Source organism: Perissodus microlepis, chromosome 5, assembly GCF_051167445.1.
Source record: "Perissodus microlepis isolate ML-2025 ecotype Zambia chromosome 5, ASM5116744v1, whole genome shotgun sequence".
Taxonomy (NCBI): domain Eukaryota; kingdom Metazoa; phylum Chordata; class Actinopteri; order Cichliformes; family Cichlidae; genus Perissodus; species Perissodus microlepis.
This window is the reverse complement of record NC_140465.1, coordinates 3,940,858-3,959,092: the sequence shown is the minus strand read 5'-3', so window position 1 is coordinate 3,959,092 and position 18,235 is coordinate 3,940,858. Positions and strand designations below refer to the sequence as shown.

Genomic DNA, 18,235 nt, shown 5'->3' with positions numbered 1-18,235 from the left:
CTTACAGCTAAACCACACTGAGTTACACTTTGGCTCCATTTTATTCACAAGCTAAACAAGCATAGTTTAATCATTAATGACTTTGTCATCTGGAGTGAACTCAACTACCTCCACATCAGCACCAGTAAGAAGACCAATGAGAAGGAGATGGTGATTGACTTCTTGAGGAAACCACCACCCAGGAATTTCATATCATCAGTAGTCAGACTGGACAACATCCACACATAAACAATACTGTTTAAAAATACTTGCATATTAGTATCACACTACTGCACTTTATGTACATATAAAAAAGAAAAAAATCTTGGTCCATTTTGTGCTGCTGTAACACGTGTTCTCTATCACATCAAGACTACCTCTCCACTTCCTTACTGCCACTTGGTCGTGGCATCATACCCCGTCTCTCATTCAGAGAACCAAGGTGATGATGTAACCATATGATTTTTCCCAGTGTGGGATCAAATTAAGTCTGTCTATGTCTAGCTGACTATTTGATATGCAGAAACAGTCATTCACAGGAAACAGGGTGCTAGCCTTTGCTTGTCCTTACCGTGCTCAGATTTATTACTTATTGTGCAAAATATCTCCAAACTGTCCATGGTATTAGTGTGGTCTTTAGAAAATCAATATACCAAACAGTATACCAGAATCTTGAGCCAAAGATGTGTGTTGGAGCAATTCCTTACACAGGGATTCTTGCTCCAAGAAAGACTTTTGTAAATAGCCCATATCTTTATAGATTTGAGTAAGTTCACCTCTCTTTAGCCCAGTGAAATGTCATTAGTCCACTGTATTTGCATATATTATTTTCTGATGTGCAGCAGCAACACTAATGGGAACAAGAAGTGCTCCGAGAGCACAAACTGAAGTGGCTCAGGCTCTGGGCAGTACTTACTTCAAAGGGAATTTTTAAGGGTATTGTATTTTATATCTATTAATTTAGTTTTCTTTGTTCTTCTGAAATGCACTTTAGGGAAGTTTGTAGTGCAGTAAAATAAGCGTAGCATGACAGATGTTTGCTTTGATTAAACAAATATTATTAGATGTAGATAATGGATGAGATGTACTGATTTGTAAATGACTGGGAATGAATAACTTGAGCTTAGTATATAATATTACACCACAGAATATTTCTACCTCTTTCTTTCTTTTGACAACAGTTTTTTTTAGAGATATAAAACATTTTGAAGGCAACTTGACTGAAAACAGATGTGAAATATAACAAAATGAGCTTAGAGGTCAAATGTCAACGACATTATTGGATGCAAACCATAATGTGATATTTAGAATCCCCATATATCAGTATCATTTCCTAAATGTTGGCAACACAAACAAAGGCAGAGTTTTAAGCATAGTGTTAAAGATAAAAGACATTTTATGAAAGCTTGACTTTATTTGACCTTGAAGAAGTGGAATATTTGGATGTTACACTTCAATATTACACTCCTACAAAGTTTGATCAGAATTCATTAAAACTTTTTGAGCCTTGATGCTTACAAACAGAAAGAATGACATGCATGCACACAAACACTGCCAAAAACATAACCTCTTTGGCAGAGGTAATAACGTCTGCTCTATGAGGCACACAAACAAATCAAGTCAAGCTGAGTGAAAACTCTGAGACCACTTCAAAAATGTGTTATATTATCAAGCAAATATAGAAATAACTTACAAATCTGAAGAGTTAGAAACATTCCAGAGAAAACTGTGAGATATTAAAAGGAAAAGACATATTTTGCATTTCTCATTGTGTAGATCTAACGATGCTGATTGTGGAAACACATGTGTAGCAAAGGTCAGATTTCAATGAAGCGCTTCTTCCCATTGAAGCGATGTTTGCTCAACAAAATAAACCTGAGGGGTAAGTTCGACATAGCTGTTAGGAGTTGGGTTCTGGTTATGTGGTGTTTTTGTCTGTATGTGTTTTTGGTGCCTCCCTTTTTGTATAGGTAGGCGGGGCAGTGAGTCACTGAACCTGGCACACCTGTTACTCATCATTCTTCAGAAGTGTTCTTTAGGAGCTACCTGACAGAAGACTAGTGTCGGAGTATTGACGTTTTTGGAGAGTCTGTAATTCTGCCCCTGCCTGCTGGAGCCGTTGGATTATTTCTGGTGATCGTAAGGAGTTTTGTTTCCTCCCCAGGATTTCGCCCCGTCTGGTTTGTTTCCGTCTGGAGGTTTTGGCAATAAACAGTACCAAATCGAGTGCACTACCTGTGTGTGTTTCCGTCACCTGCACGTCCTGGCTCCGCGTCCTCATTCATATGCTATTGTACATACTTTGTCCTTGTAAAACCTCCCCATCACTGTAAATAAACTGTCTTCACCGCAACTCTGCCTCCGTGCGTTCTGCTCCCTGGGTCCATCTGCATTTGCCATAACAATAGCAAGGCTTTCTTTGCATGAGCTGGCTTAACGAAACCTAAAGCCACAATCAGATAATGGCTGTCATCGCAGCAGTTATCAGGTCTCTTTGTTAACCCTCCCTCTGTGCATGCTGATATAAAGGGTGTAATTGACATGTCATTTGAGCCTTCGTGGAGCACTTCGCCTACTTCAGTAAAGTGGTTTAAATGAACAGCTATAAACAATATTTTAAAACAAAATAGCAAATGCAACAATGTTGGTGTAAATAGTACAGAACAGAGATGTTGGGAAATGAATGGAAACTGTGTAAATGTATAAGGACATCTGTGTCTGAAGTAGATACTATGGTTTTACCTGAGCTTGTCCCCCATACAGACATAAGAGTCCTGTGCACTTATCAGTGTTTGCTCATGTGCTTCACCCACCAATGCATATCTCCAATCATTCTTCAGACAGAGATCAATGCAGAGAAGTCATTCTCTGTCATGACTTAATTGTGTTCACGGTGACCAAAAATGGTAAAGAAAATGTGCAGTTTTCTACTGAGCATTTTAAGGTGATTATCACTGATTCAGACCAGACCAGATGGTGTAAGCATCTTCTGCAAGAGGGTCGTAGAGATGGAAAATATAAAGCGAGATCTAGAGAGTAAAAGAGTGAAATCAGATCCAGAGCATGAAAATATGGCATTACTATATCACCATATGCACTATTAATGACAGGGGCATCCTTAGTCCCCCAGCAGGCAGGGGGATTTGTGTTAGAATTTAATCAAATAAAATTCCTTCTGTTTTTCACACCTCATTGAAACCACTGACCCAGGCACGACCCAAGACAGGCCATCTGACATAGCTCCTTGTGACTATTAATTGGTGATCGCGGGTTAATTTCATAAGTAAAACATTGATGCAAAAATATGAGTGAGGGAAACGTAACTCCCTGAGCTTATTACCAGTGTCAAAGTACTGCAACAAAGATGGTGAGGAATTTCAATATATCTGAGAAATGTGTGATTTGGCAAAGTCTATGCAGCAGTTTGTGTGCATGCAGGTGATGTGCAACTGATCACCTGACCAAAACTACTAGAAATCGTTTTACCTGAATCACAGAATTATATCCTAACACTATGTATATGTCTATAGTCTCTGAAACTGGATTCAACAAATAAGTGTTTAAACTGAATGATTTTAGAGCATGTTTAAAGCCACCATGTGCCAGTACAGAACGTGACCTCACTGGGTTGACGTCCCACACGTGGGAAATCTTTTGGTTACGGCAGAAAATACAAAGTTAAGAGCAGCAAAAATCAAGAAAAATAATGGAATAGAATAAGATAAAATAGAATAACTTTCACTTTCACTCTGTCTCTTTAGCTGTAGGTGGTTCTTCGTAGTTGGCTAGTTGAACTGAAAAGGGAAGATTCACCTATTAGCTATAATGTTCTGGTTTTTAGAGCACTTTATGAATGAGGAGTGTGAAGCTGCAAACTGACACTGATGATTTTTCCTTGCTGGTTGGGTGTACTGAGCGCCACAATCAGCTACTCTCTGCAAGATACAATCAGCAGTATTTTATGCAATAAATGATCTTGTTTCCCAATTACATCCAAACAATTTGCAACATAACAAGTTACTACATGTGTGTCACACCTCAAACACAAGTATGTTTCTTACCAAAGCAACATCCACATTACAGTCTCCTTCACTTACACTTGGGCTTCACTTTTCTTCACTCAGTGAGTCAGTGTGAGATCGGATTTTCTAAACCAAAATAAGGAAAGCAGGTTTCCAAAAGTAAAGCATCTCTTCCTCAGAGGCTCCTGTGTTTATTTTGTTTTGTTTGTCAGCATATGATAATACATAGATGTTAGGATGCTAGCTGGATTTATGTTTTCTGTTAAAAGTTTTTCTTTATGTCCTGTTTTATAGCCAGACACCATTTGTGATCTACAATTTATCCACTGATGATTTGCATATTGCATGAGGTTTGGTTTGGCGAGTGAAAGAACCACAACAGAGGGCTGGCAGGATAGCAAGGCAAACACCCATAAAGGCAGTGTTTCATGATTCATCACTGCCTGACTTTGAGAATCAGATGATGTTTACAGCAGCCTGGATGGACAGAAAGGCATTGTTTGACTGAATATAAATTGTGCTCTGTCTCTGCTCTCTCAACTAAAAGTCCAAGAAAAAAATCTCAAGCTGTATTATAGCACAGTACTGTCCCACTGTCAATTAAAATAGTTTGAGATATAAAACATTACATCTCCTTTACAATATGAGCAAAGTTATATGTTGTACTTTTATCACAACAACAGAAGTGATCTGAATTTCACTGTCCTTTTCCCTGCAGTCAAATTATTGTTTAAGTGAAGGCAGTAAGCAAAACAAATGATGTGTGATGCTTCTCAAAACCAAATATTTACAACAAGTATACAAGTATTCCTTGTGGAGAAACTGACTCACAAAACAAGAGATTTTCCTAATGAAATTCAAGAGCAGTAATAATGTTCACTCATATATTCAGAGCAGGCTGAAAGCATCGGTCTACAAAGAGTGCTGGTGTCATCAGGTTTTCGCATGATGTCACCCACTGGTTTGAGGACTTTAGTTAATATGAATGGCAGCTTTCATGGCTTACATATTACCAGTAACAATGAGCAAAAGATGTGCAGACAAAACAACAAAATTAAAATATTAAGGCTACAACGTTTCTCCTGAGATTAGTTTCAAGCCTTCACTCTAATCCAAACCATTTCCTGCATGTCATTCCCCTTTCTCTGTAGAAAACGGGGAGACCTCTTCACACACCGAGGTTAATTTTAGAGTTCCATAGGGCAGTGTTTCCCAACCTTTTGGAGCCACAGCACATATTTCACACTAGAAAAATTACACGACACACTACCAAACAAAAATGTCACACAAAGCATATGGATAATTTTTCCCTGTGCACCAGCCATAGTGGAATAGGCTCAGTTTGTCCCCTGTATACCTTTCTTCTGATCACCACTCATGCTAGGGCCTTCATCTGGGTCCGAATTTTCTCCAGGACCCAGGTCAGACTGACTACTTTTTTTTTTCAAATATTTATCTATTGCTGCATCGTTTCACAGCATGACTATTATGTAATTTCTTCTTCGTCTTCTGTTTTACTGGCAGTTGGCAACCCATTTAATTAGATCAGGTACTGCCCTCTAGTGGAAGAGAATGTAATTGTTCTGACCGTTACTCACGCCAATCGCTTAGAGCAGCGGTCCCCAACCTTTTTTGCCCCACGGACCGGTTTATGCCTGACAATATTTTCACGGACCGGCCTTTAAGGTGTCGCGGATAAATACAACAAAATAAAACTAGTGCCGGTACCGAAAAAAAGAAGATTTATTCATAACACACGTGAAAAGACCCAGGAAAACCGAGTTAACGATAAAAAACGATAACAAAATAACGCTGAAAACTGATAAAAACCCTGAAAACCATGCATTTCACACCTGAGCCTCAACTCTCGCGGCCTGGTACCAAACAACTCACGGACCGGTACCGGTCCGAGGCCCGGGGGTTGGGGACCGCTGGCTTAGAGTACTAATCAGGTGGAACCTGATGATCTCCCATGGCACACCTGATCATTTCTCACGGCACACCTATGTGCCGCAGCACAGTGGTTGGGAAACACTGGCATAGGTTTCCAAGCTTGGACCATCTGATTGTTGGGGTTTTCTGTTTTCTTTGTATTATTGCTGGGTCTTTACCTTACAATATGAAGCACGTTGAGGCAACTTTCCTTGTGATTATATAATTGAATTTAAAGCATGTAGAGTCCAAAGTTAAGACGTTAAATATATCATTAGTAACATGTGAAACGTTGCTGTGTAAGTAACACAAGAACTAAAACAAATATCAAACAACCTGGAGAAGAACCCAGCATGATTGTTGGGGTTCACATATACCTTCAGATGACCAAAAAACCCCGGTGACACACATTTCTCTGAATAAGCCACGCCCCTAATCAAAGCAGCCACAAAAACGTGGAAGTTGAATTAAAGGCCAAGAAACTATTGGAATAGTATTTCATTTTGACTCAAGTAAACAAACAATGGACCAAATTGGAAGGATGAAAGCAATGTTCATTTTGACGGCAAATTTTAATCTAGTTTTATTTCTAGTCTTTTCTTAGTCTTTTGACTAAAACTTTTTAGTTTAGTTTTTGTTAAAAGGCTAAATTCATCATAATCTAGGCATTTACATTCTTTTTAGTAAAGTAAAAAGTATAAAAAGTACTGACCAAAACATTCTGTGAGCTAGCAGACAAAAGCTGAGCTTTCTTAAAGGTTTGAATCCCGTGACATGTGGCATCAAACTAAAACATTCAATTCAATTCAATTTTATTTATATAGCGCCAAATAACAACAGTCGCCTCAAGGTGCTTTATATTGTAAGGTAGACCCTACAATAATACATTCAGAGAAAAACCCAACAATCATATGAGCAAGCACTTTGGCGACAGCAGGAAGGAAAAACTCCCTTTAACAGGAAGAAACGTCCAGCAGGACCAGGCTCAGGGAGGGGCGGGGCCATCTGCTGCAACCGGCTGGGGCGAGAGAAGGAAGACAGGATGAAGACATGCTGTGGAAGAGAGACAGAGATTAATAACATGTATGATTCAGTGCAGAGAGGTCTATTAACACATAGTGAATGAGAAAGGTGACTGAAGAAGAAATACTCAGTGCATCATGGGAATCCCCCAGCAGCCTACACCTATTGCAGCATAACTAACGGAGGGCTCAGGGTCACCTGATCCAGCCCTAAATATATGCTGAAGAAGGTGTTGGTACATTTCATTACAGAGTTTGTCCTTGTTCACTAGTTTTATTTAGTTATCATCTTGTTTTCGTCAGAAGTATAACAAGTATGATGAAAATTATTGGTCATGGAAATCGACACTGGACAAAAGGTACAAATTTTATAGAGTTCACATTTAGAAGATATAGATGAATGGATCAACAAAACATCTCCCTTTAACACAAGAATCCGCTGTTTGTTTTTTGAAGAATGACCAGTCTCAACCTTTTCTGTACTGCTGTGTTTCCCAGCGTTTTGGCCACAAAGGTACTGCAGGTGGACGGCAGTGTTCAGGTTGACATTACTCAAAAGTATGTACAATTAGATATTTTGTGAATTAAAGTGAATTAAAATGGTAATAGGAAGGGGTTTGTTAGTGATGTTATTCATGACTCTGACCTTTATCGCTCTGTATTGAAGTTTAAGTCCCAGTGGACTGTGGGTCCAGCATTGGTCTTAAAACTTTGCATATGACTGGGTAGCATCAGCAATATATAGCCAAGAGACTATGTGTATGTTTGTTTGTTTTTTGTTGTTGTTTTCTTTTCTTTTCCTTTTTTTAAAATAAAGTTTTCTCTTGTATTTTGTCTAGAGTGGAGATTTAAGATTGGGTGGGCCCTGTGGGGGCTTCTGGTTTTTAAGCCAGCTGCTGCAGTCATGACTTTGGGAACGACTGCTTTACTGTATGTATTCTCTAAATAACTTTAAACCTTAATAACATCTTTCTTTCTAATCAGACAACAAGACTAACAAGTTCAGGAGGGAAGGTCCCATGCCGAAAACCTGTTAATGAACTAAAAGTGTTGTCCCTTGAAACACTGGCTGAACATTACACAAATTTGCTCTAACTTGAGTATTTATTTTGGATATAAATGAGACCAAACAAATGTTGACAAGATTCATTTATCTCTGCTAATTGTTAACTGCCTGCCTGCATTTTTTACAACCAAAAACTAGTCTAATAAGCAAAACAGATGATGTGTGATTCCTCTCAAAGAATAGGATTTATTGAGTACACACTATAAAGAAATTCACCAAGCCAAGTAATACTGAGGGTGTGACTTTCTCATATCATGTGAAAGGAAGCTACTCATCCATTTTCTTCTCTAAAAATAGAATAATGGTCATAATAACAAATGTGAGGAATGTCAAAAGTGACATTTTTTTACTCTTTAAATTTTTACACTTTAAATTAATAAATAAAGGATGAGTGACCAATCTGTGATGAACGCAAAACCTTAGATGGTTTGATGATCTTGACCATCAGAATTGATAATTGAATCGAGTCCCAACCTTCTACAAATTATAATATGCTTTCTGCTTCCACTTCCTGGTCCTCCTTGCCTTCCTCTTTCAATTCCGGCTTTCCAGTTTCCTCAGTAGGTTCCTTGGAGGAGTCGATGCAGGATAACCAAGCAAAACCGATCACAGGTAGAGGGAGAGGATCAAACAAGGCTTTTCATTTGTCTTAGCAACCCTAGACGTTTTGTCTCAACTTGTTCAGTCCAGCCAAAAACCAGAGCCTACCAGTAAAAAATGCCACTGCCAGCTAGTAATAAATAGGTAGATAACTATAGTAGTAATAAAATTTTAAAATTCTACAGCCAGAAGGTAGCGAAGAGAAGCAAAGGTATCCAGGAAAGGTGCAGCAAGACGCTGTCAGAATGGTATGTTTTAAACTGGTCTAAAGACTTAAGGAAGCTTTATTTTTATATTGCTTAATTATTGAAGGGGGCAAGAGGGGTATACTGTGCACTACTGCTTTTTACAGTCAAATTGTAACTTCAGAATTTACTACATTTTTATGGTGGAAGTGACCTATGGAGCAACAACAGCCATACTGAGTGGACATACTGTATACTGAGGTAAGGATTTAGTGCCTCTAAAGTGACCACGACTATTTGCAAAATCTCTGCCTCTACACTGTTTAGCTTTGGGTAACTTTTAATCAAAATGTAACATTTCTCCCAATAGTGGGCACTTTTGTCACTTTTGTAAGGCTAATCTGAACAATCCAAAAAAGAATAGTTTATTTTGGTTGATTGTTGTTATTATACTGCATTTAACTGAATGGGTAGATGTGTTAAATGTTTAACCAGGTGCATGTACAATAACCTTTTGAAGAAAGCCTACTTGGTATAGTAACTTATAAAGAGATATATTAAAATTAATGTAATGACAAACTATTGTAAGGTTGTAAAACTCTAGCCCTGTATCTCTGTGTGTGTGTCTTTTTTAAGACGTGCGTGCAAATTAATGACTGTCTTATCTGAAATAGGACACACTTTAATGTACATATGATTTTGAATGAACAGAATCCTGTTTTCAGCAACATTAATGTTCTTCTGAGTCACTTTGTAAGTTTGTTTTTGCTGCCTCAGTAGAAGTGATTGACAGTCTGAATCCCAGATCTGACATGAATTAGACAGCCTGTTTTGGGCAATAAACACCTCGCCAACAATACTGAGCACTATGGGTTACCATGGCAACTGTCAAAGCTGATATTACAGCCACCCCTTCTAGCCAAAATGAAAAAATAAATGTGACGCAGAGATGCTGATGGTATATACAAAGCAATAATGTAACAGTAGCATCTATACGATGATGTCATAGATCTTCCTGTATGTGTTTATAGTGAGCTTGCAGTCGCTCCATATGGTTGCACGTGTCACTCAGGGCTGTTTTGGAGATGAATGAGAAAGGAGCTTCTCAAAGTCTGCAGGGAGGTATTCTTGGATCAAAACACACCGTTACCATCTGCACAACCAAAGCCAGAAGGAGCAATTATCTCACACATGGACAGGATATTTTCACAACACCCATTCTCATATAATTTTTTACCAAGCCCATAATGATTATGTAAAGCAGTCAAGTGTGCTGGAAATGCCTTTAGACATTGTACTTCATTAGAGGAGACAGGCAGGTAAGATTATAGCAAGCTGTAACTGTTTTTAAAACCTGATTTCTGATATCAAACAGATTCAGGTGGTCATCCACTTGAATGGCTTTCAGGTAACAGATGGACTTTTGTCCATCTTAACTGGATGGATATTCTGCCTTCTTAATGTGTTGGAGGTAGCTAGTTGTGTTGTGTCAAAGACTATTTGTTTAGAGCCCTTTTCTACTGATCTAATTTATATTATGAAGAAAAAAAAAAGGGGGGGGGGGGGGGGGGGGAAGCATTTAAGCCATGAAGGTCAGTTGGGTAAAAAGAATACCAAAACTTATCTCTGATGCAGATTAGGTAATCCAAGGATTACCAAACATGTAAATGAGCTGTAAACTTTACCTCAGAATAGATCTTATGTCATGTATGAGATGCATTTTCAACATCAACTGAAGGCACTTTTCTGAATTAGGCTGGCAATGTTGAAATACAGCAAAGGAAGTGCTACATGAATTCAAAGATTCAGGGTTTTGGTTCAGTATTTTGTCAGTGTGTGTGTGTAGACTTTTGACTATTGTTGTATATAAAAGGGATGCAAAACTCTAACCTGCGAACTCCACATTCAGTACTTCCAGTATAATGACAAAGTATATTATGTTTATTTCACAAAAATGTGTTTAGTTTATATGAATTAAAATGAAGGAATACATGAAGGAAAGGAAAGCTGTAGATGAGGTGGGAAGGAGAGGTGTGGTGGTAGAAGAAGGACGAGAATAGGTTTGGGGTAAGCAGTGTATACTTGAATTTAAGTCAGGGAAACATCAGACAAATTGCCATGCTGATATTTATGTGTTCAGAGTCCAGCTCTGCTCACAAAAAACAAAATGCATTTTCATATCACAGAACAGGAAATGACAAGTAAAGGTCATTCACAGGTGTTAATGTGTAAACCATACTGAATGTGAAAAATACCTTTAAATTAGGTCCACATACACATTTAATGGTCTGAAATGTATATTTATCTTATCGTTAAACTGCATGCATATATTAAGTTGCATTTTCAAAAATATAAACAAACATGAGAAGATCCAGTGTCTCCTGGATTTAATCCCTGCTGACCTTGCTCTTCTTCTCTCACTCCTTGAAATTGTGGTAGCTGATATAAAGAGATTGCTGTATATCTGTCAATTCAGATAATCAGCATAACTATTTCTGGGTTTAACCAGTGACTCTGTATGCAAACAGCAGGCTCTTGTAATAACACTCTGAACAGCTCCTACTCCATATACAACCATCTAGTAACCAAATAAACTGTCAATCACACATCAACAACTACAAAAAAAACATGCACTTAATTCCTTCTTTGCAATAATGTGATGAATATTTCTCATTTTCTGGGACAGTCTGAAGAGATATCTTTTCTGCTTAAAACAGTATCAATGTTTGTTCACATTTTGCCGTCAGGTTCGACATAGAAGATAAAATCTCTGTTCTAGCCATGTTTGCAGAGAGATAACTGAAACATGTCTCTAGAGATTGCATATAAACGTCACTATATCCACTAAAGGGAATAAACATGAACTAAAAATACACCACAGGCCACAATAAGGTAATTGTAATCGAGTATCACAAGCGTGTGTGACTGAATGTTTTCAGACTGCTGACCCAGAAGGGGGACCACAGCTCTCCTTGCATCAGAAGCAAAAAATCTCTATCTCTAAATCTCTGTATTGGTTCACAGGTATTAACATACAATTTGACCCATTCCTGATTTCTTAGGTTTTTGCACATTTGTCACACGTTTCACATCATCAAAGATGTTTTAATATCAGATGGAGGTGAATTTTTAAACGTTTTTTTAAAAGTTTATAAATGACGATTTCATGTATTAAGGGGGGACAGCGATCCAGAACTACCTTTTTTACTACCTATGTGAAAAAGTAAAATCATGAATTAACTGCGATTAGCCACATTTTTTGGAAAGCTGATTTCAATTGTACTACATTCAGACCTGATTACTGGCAGAGCTGCTGAATCAAGAAATCACTAAAATAAAAGATGTCTGACAAACTGAAGTAGGCTGAAAGATCTCATAAAGCAACACACTGTGTCTCAATCTAATGAAGCTAAAGAACAGAACAGAAACAAAGCCACTGACATTCATCAAACTGGAAAGGGTTACAAAGCTATTTCTAAGGCTTTGACACTGCAGTGAACCACAGTGAGAGTTAGCATTGACAACTCATCCACGTGTTAACAAAACAACCCAGAACAACATCTGAAGAACTGCAGACTCAGTGTTTATGATTCAACAACAAGAAAGAGAGTTTGCAAAACTTGTATTCATGCGAGAGTTCCCACGCGAAAACCACCACTGACCAAAACATTCCGTGAGCTAGCAGACAAAAGCTGAGCTTTCTTAAAGGTTTGAATCCCGTTACATGTGGCATCAAACTAAAAACATCATTTCATGAAAAGAACATCATACCAGCAATCAGTCATGGTAGTGTTAGTGTGATGGTCTGGGTCTGCTTTGCTGCTTCAGGACCTGAACGACTTGCTGTAAATGATGGAACCATGAACTCTGCCCCACACCAGAAAATCCTGAAGGAGAGTGCTCATCAGTTCATCAATTCATGCCCTGAAGCACAAACTCACTTGAGTTACGCAGCAGGACAAAGATATGAAACACAGCAGCAAGTTCAGCTATGGATGGGTCACAAACAAAACACATGAAACTACATGAAGGTTTTGGAGTGACCTAATCAAAGTGGAAGATGTAAAAGAGTCATTACCAGTTACTGCAACAGCTTGTCTGCAGTTCTTGTGCCAAGGGTGGCACAACCAGCAATTAAGTTTAAGAGCGATTACTTTTTCACAAAGGCCAGGTGGGCTTGGATTACTTTGTAAATGATCATTGGATTTGCATTATGAAATGCAAACGTGACAAATATGCAACAAACAAGACATCAGGAAGAGGCCAAATACTTTTTGATTGCACTGCCTCTTCAGCTGCCAAATGGCAGAATCACAGTTCACTGCAACTGCAGGTAACACTGCCAGCCACCGCCTCCATTGCAGTGGTGAAAACTGTGAGTATGTGAACTCATGATTGCTCTGTGGCAACACAGAGATACCAGCAGCATTTCAGGGGAATTATTATGAGGAACTGCACATTATCACACGCACTGAGCTCAGATAAGATAAAAATGTCATTGATCCCTATGGTTGCAATGCACACCCCGTGGTGCAGTTGTGAAATGAAAGGATTTGGTTTTTCTTGTTCCCTTGTTGCACAGTTTGACGAGGTAAAACTTTGTAAATGCAGCTGGGAAAGATACTCATTAGAGTGGTCTGTGAAAGTACAATAATTGTGGATGGCAAAAGAAATTAGTATAAAGGTTAGTTAATTAGGAAGCTGGCTGTTACAGCATATGCTCTATGACTTAATGCATATTAGTCACCTATATGCAAATATGTCCTGCACTGTTCATAGCTGGAAGGCATGTGTGAAAAGGGCTCTGTGTATACATCATTCAACATACAAAGAAAATTAACTGGATCAAATGAGCTTGATACAGCTAATACCTGAATTGAATCCTATGCTGCTTCTCTTCTATTATATGTGTACTTTTCTTCCTAGCAAAACTTAAAATAGCTCCAGTTCATTGAAGATTCAAATTCAAATTCATTCTGTGGCACACAGCCTAAAAAATACAAATAAAAAAAAATCAGTAGCCCTGTTGTGTAGAATCAAAGTCTCTGTTATCTTCTAGTCATAAAGCCACTGTGCCTGGCATTCACTACACTCATCATCATGCTGTCTCATCAATGCTCCAGTGGTTAAACCCTTTATATAATGATGCAGTATTGTCTCAAAAGGTTGGATGGACTTGTATTATACAGTGATGATGAAATAGGAGCCACCTGATTTATTTCCAAAGCTTTCCTGCCAAGGCTTTAAGAGTACTTCACATCTCATCTCCATTTATATTATCAACAGGAACGTACAAGTCTTGGGAAAAAACACCAAGTGCACTATTCACTGCTGTTAGGATCAAACTGCTGTTAGAGGCCTACAGTTAGTATTTAGACTTGTTCTGCCTCAGTATGCTATTTGAAGAGTTTTCACATTCATTCGGGAATTTAACAAAAATATAAAGAACACTAATTCCAAAACAGATTACACAACAGGGCAATAAAGTGTCCCTGCTCACTGTAGATCTCAGTGGACCTGCTAAAGGTTTCACATCTTTCTTTGATACTTTTTAAAATTTTCAACACATTATCTGTTTATGTGATATTGTTGAGACATTGAAAAATATATCAAAAGGACACGTTTTACATTTAAAACACATTAAATGAAACAAATAAAAAAAAAACATAATTACAAAAATAGGCGCAGCAGGAAACTTGTTTCCCTTTCATTGAGTTCAAAAACGGGCCTTTAAAGACAGACCTCAACCACAACATAAGGTTATCTTTCAAAATAAAAGCAAAACAAAATCATCCGCACTGAAAAATGCACAACAAAGTTTACGGTGCCTCTTTGTGAAAACGTTAAGTTGAGCTGACAATTAGGCAGATAATACTCCGAGAAGCTCCCGCACATTACGAACACGTTTCTTCTTTAAATCTCCGCTAACAGCGTAACTGTACGTCAGTTACGCGGGTTTGGAGCTCGCGCGTAGTCGACGCACGTACGTGGAGCTGGAACAGAAATTAAGCGAACTGTCCAAGAAACACTGAAGAAAAACGTTTTCTTTCGTTTCGTTCACTCAATTCTGACAACAGCCCCGCTTAAACACCGTCATCAGGGACAGAGAGTCTCCGTCTCTTTACATCCAGCTGCTGTTTGGTGGCCTGCGTTATTCCACAGAACAGCAGCAGGTGAGTCACATCGGGTTGTTGCTAGTTTCTGTTCTCTGAAACGGTTCCAGGCTGTTATGCCATATACAGCGTCTCTGGTGCTGTTTTTTGTCCTCCACGATGAAAACAAACAAACATAAAAATGATTCGTGTTTATCGTTGAAAACGGGCAGCACTCAAACAGGTTTGGCGGCTGTGTTTACGGCAGGAACATTTCCTTGTCCCCTTGCGTCTTTGTAATATGTATACAAATCACTGCGCATGCGCGAGACACGAGCCCCTTTTTTTTGACAAGCTAAAGCTTAGGTCCTCGTGTACCTAATGACGACAGTTGGTTACAGTGTGACACAAAGACATTTTGAAGACATTTCAAGCTCTTAGTCTTCTTTTAAAATAGATAAATCGTGTCCTGAGACTTCCTGTGCATATTTACGGCAGTCACAAGTTTATGAAATTTTTTATCTCATTTCTTTTTTTTTCAATTAGATGAAAGAAGCAATGCCTGAAAAACATGTCTCACAAAGAAGATAACGAGGAGAAGAGGCGGTAAGGAGTACAAACAAACAGCATGACACTTTCAATAGCCCTTATTAACGCACTGGGGAAATCACTGCATGTAAATGAAATACACACTTTTGACTTTCCTCTTTCAGCTGCCACCGCACTGATTTGTATGCCAGCATCCCTCGAACATGTCTGCCTATTGTGTACCACCCAGACTACAACATCACTTTTATGGGCCTTGAAAAGCTTCATCCGTTTGATGCGGGAAAGTGGGGGAAAGTCATCCGCTTCTTGAAAGGTAAGCGAGTGAAGAACAGAGTGGCAGATGGGGAGGATATCTCCCTGAGCTGATGAACACTGAATCACTCAGACTGAGGTCATAAAGGCGAAAAGAGCCGGAGAACAAAGCAGAAACAGTGGAAGAGGTAGTTGTAGTTGAAGAAGAGGGAGTAGGGGAGGCAGAGCAATAGAGCCCAGATAATTAGAGAAAAGTCCCTGTGGGAGTTTGTGCAGGTATAGTAGATGAAGGCCAGTGTGGTTTTGGAGGCTGAGGGAAAACAGTTGCTGGATAACTGGCATGACTTCACACCGAGCTGTTGTCAGGCTGCACGGCGGATCATCTGTGCTGTTAAACGTGTCGCACGCAGCTTAATTAATTCACAAAACTTTCAGAAGTTAAGAGTGCAAATAAAGAGCTGAGCTTGTGCTGACAGAGGAAAACCTTGTTTTTTCTAAATTTAGCCATGCAGTAATTGGAAGAAAACTGGATGATATTGCAGAATTACTCAGCATATTTAGAGAGTGATACAAAGGAACTGGTTGTGCACTGGGTTTTTAATGAGCCCTCTGTGTTACGTCCGGAGTTGGAAGCCAATTTTGGACCACCGCGTTTCAGCAGTCTAAGGGAATAACATGTAAAATGGCCCACAATTGACCGGCTGGTGCTCATCAAAAATAACGTACGCTTCTTGATATAGTGACATTAATTTATAATGAAACTAAAAATTTAAACTCCACGCTTTTAAGCAGCTACTTTGGGACTGTTTCTGCCTGATTTTACAAACCTCTCTTTAATGCTTTATAACTTCTTATGCAAACACTACAGCTCCATGGCTTCATGGTTAACGGTTTAAATTTTAGCATTAAATAAAAAGCACAAGTTGCCTAAAATATTTATCTCTAAGAATTAAATGAATCCAAAAAACATTTTTGTGGCGCACTTTCTTTGAAGGTACAGTACTTAACAAGTATTGTACTTATCAGTTCAAAATTGATTCAGAGAGGTTAGCTGGCCTGTCTGTTCAGGTCTGTGTTTTCACCAATCGCAGCTATGAATTCAAATTCAAATTCAAATTTTATTTGTCACACACACAACCATACACAGTATGACATGAGGTGAAATGCTTGTAGCTGTGCAATGCAATGCCCGACCATTAAATAACAGTGGTTTTACAGTATTTACAATTTACAGGTTATACAAAATTTACAGATTTAACTTAGAAATTTACAGTAAAAAATGTGCAAATAGCAGAAAGAGATTATAAATTATAGGAAGTGTGCATGAAGAAAAACCAGTGTGTGTGGAGATGTGATGTGTGTGGGAGAGTCCAGTCCTACACCTGGTTCAGGGCCCGAATAGCCTGGGGGAAGAAGCTCCTCCTCATTCTCTCTGTTTTGGCCTTAAAGGAGCGGAAGCGCTTCCCAGATCTCAACAATGAGAAGAGTCCATTGTTGGGATGGGAGAGGTCCATCATAATCTTCCTAGCTTTGGTCTTGCACCGCTTGGTGTAGATGGACAGCAGGTCAGGGAGCTCTGATTGAATGATGCGTTCGGCCGAGCGCACCACTCTTTGCAGATCTCGTCTGTCCTGATTGGTGCTGTTCCCAAACCAGGTGCAGATGTTTCCCGTCAGGGTGCTCTCGATGGTGCAGGAGAAAAAGTTCTTGAGCACCTTCAGTGGCAGATGGAAGTCTCTAAGTCTTCTGAGGAAGAAGAGACGCTGACGGGCTTTCTTAACCAGGGTGTTGATGTGACAGGACCATGACAGGTCCTGAGTGATGTGGACACCCAGGTATTGGAAACTGTCCACTCTCTCCACTGGCGTGCCACTGATGATGAGGGGCTTGTAATTCCTTGCCTGCTTTGTAGTGAAGTCCACGATCAGCTCCTTAGTCTTGCTGACTTTAAGGAGGAGGTTATTCTTCTGGCACCAGGTCTCCAGGTTCCTATTGTCCTCTAGGTAGGACGTCTTGATGTTGTCGGAGATCAGGCCCACAACAACAGTGTTGTCAGCAAACTTGACAATGGAGGTACTGGACGGTAGTCATTGTGGCAAGCGGGCTGTTGTTTCTTTGGAACAGGGACAATGATGGACTGTTTGAAGCATGTGGGAACCACTGCTTGGGCCAGGGAGAGGTTGAAGATCTCCGTGAACACCGATGCTAGCTGGTCAGTGCAGGCTCTCAGGACCCGGCCAGGGATTGCATCTGGTCCTGCTGCCTTCCTGGTGTTCACCCTCCTGAAGGTGTTCCTCACGGCACGCTCTGTGATGATGAATGCATTGTGTTCACTGGTGCACTCCGAGCGCGCGCAGCCGTTTGTTGTTTTAATTGCTGCGGTGTCGAAGCGAGCGTAAAACGTGTTCAGCTTATCAGCCAGTGAAGCGTCGGCATTCATTATTGAAGAAGATGGTCGTTTATAGTCCGTTATTGTCCGCTGTCTGCCTTTCTGACCGCGCTGCACACGTTGTAAGACGCAGCCTTGTATAGGTCC

At 39.5% G+C, this 18,235-nt stretch overlaps 1 protein-coding gene across 1 annotated transcript in view; it reads left to right on the top strand.

Moving 5' to 3' along the window:
- Window positions 1-14,741: 14,741 nt before the first annotated feature.
- hdac11 (histone deacetylase 11) overlaps window positions 14,742-18,235 on the top strand; it is a 58,236-nt gene continuing 54,742 nt past the window's right edge. The window contains exons 1-3 of the mRNA XM_084927432.1: window positions 14,742-14,979; window positions 15,445-15,504; window positions 15,612-15,760. Coding sequence (XP_084783558.1) covers window positions 15,470-15,504; window positions 15,612-15,760 — 184 coding nt within the window. The 5' untranslated portion in view covers window positions 14,742-14,979; window positions 15,445-15,469. The remainder of the gene's footprint in view (window positions 14,980-15,444; window positions 15,505-15,611; window positions 15,761-18,235) is intronic.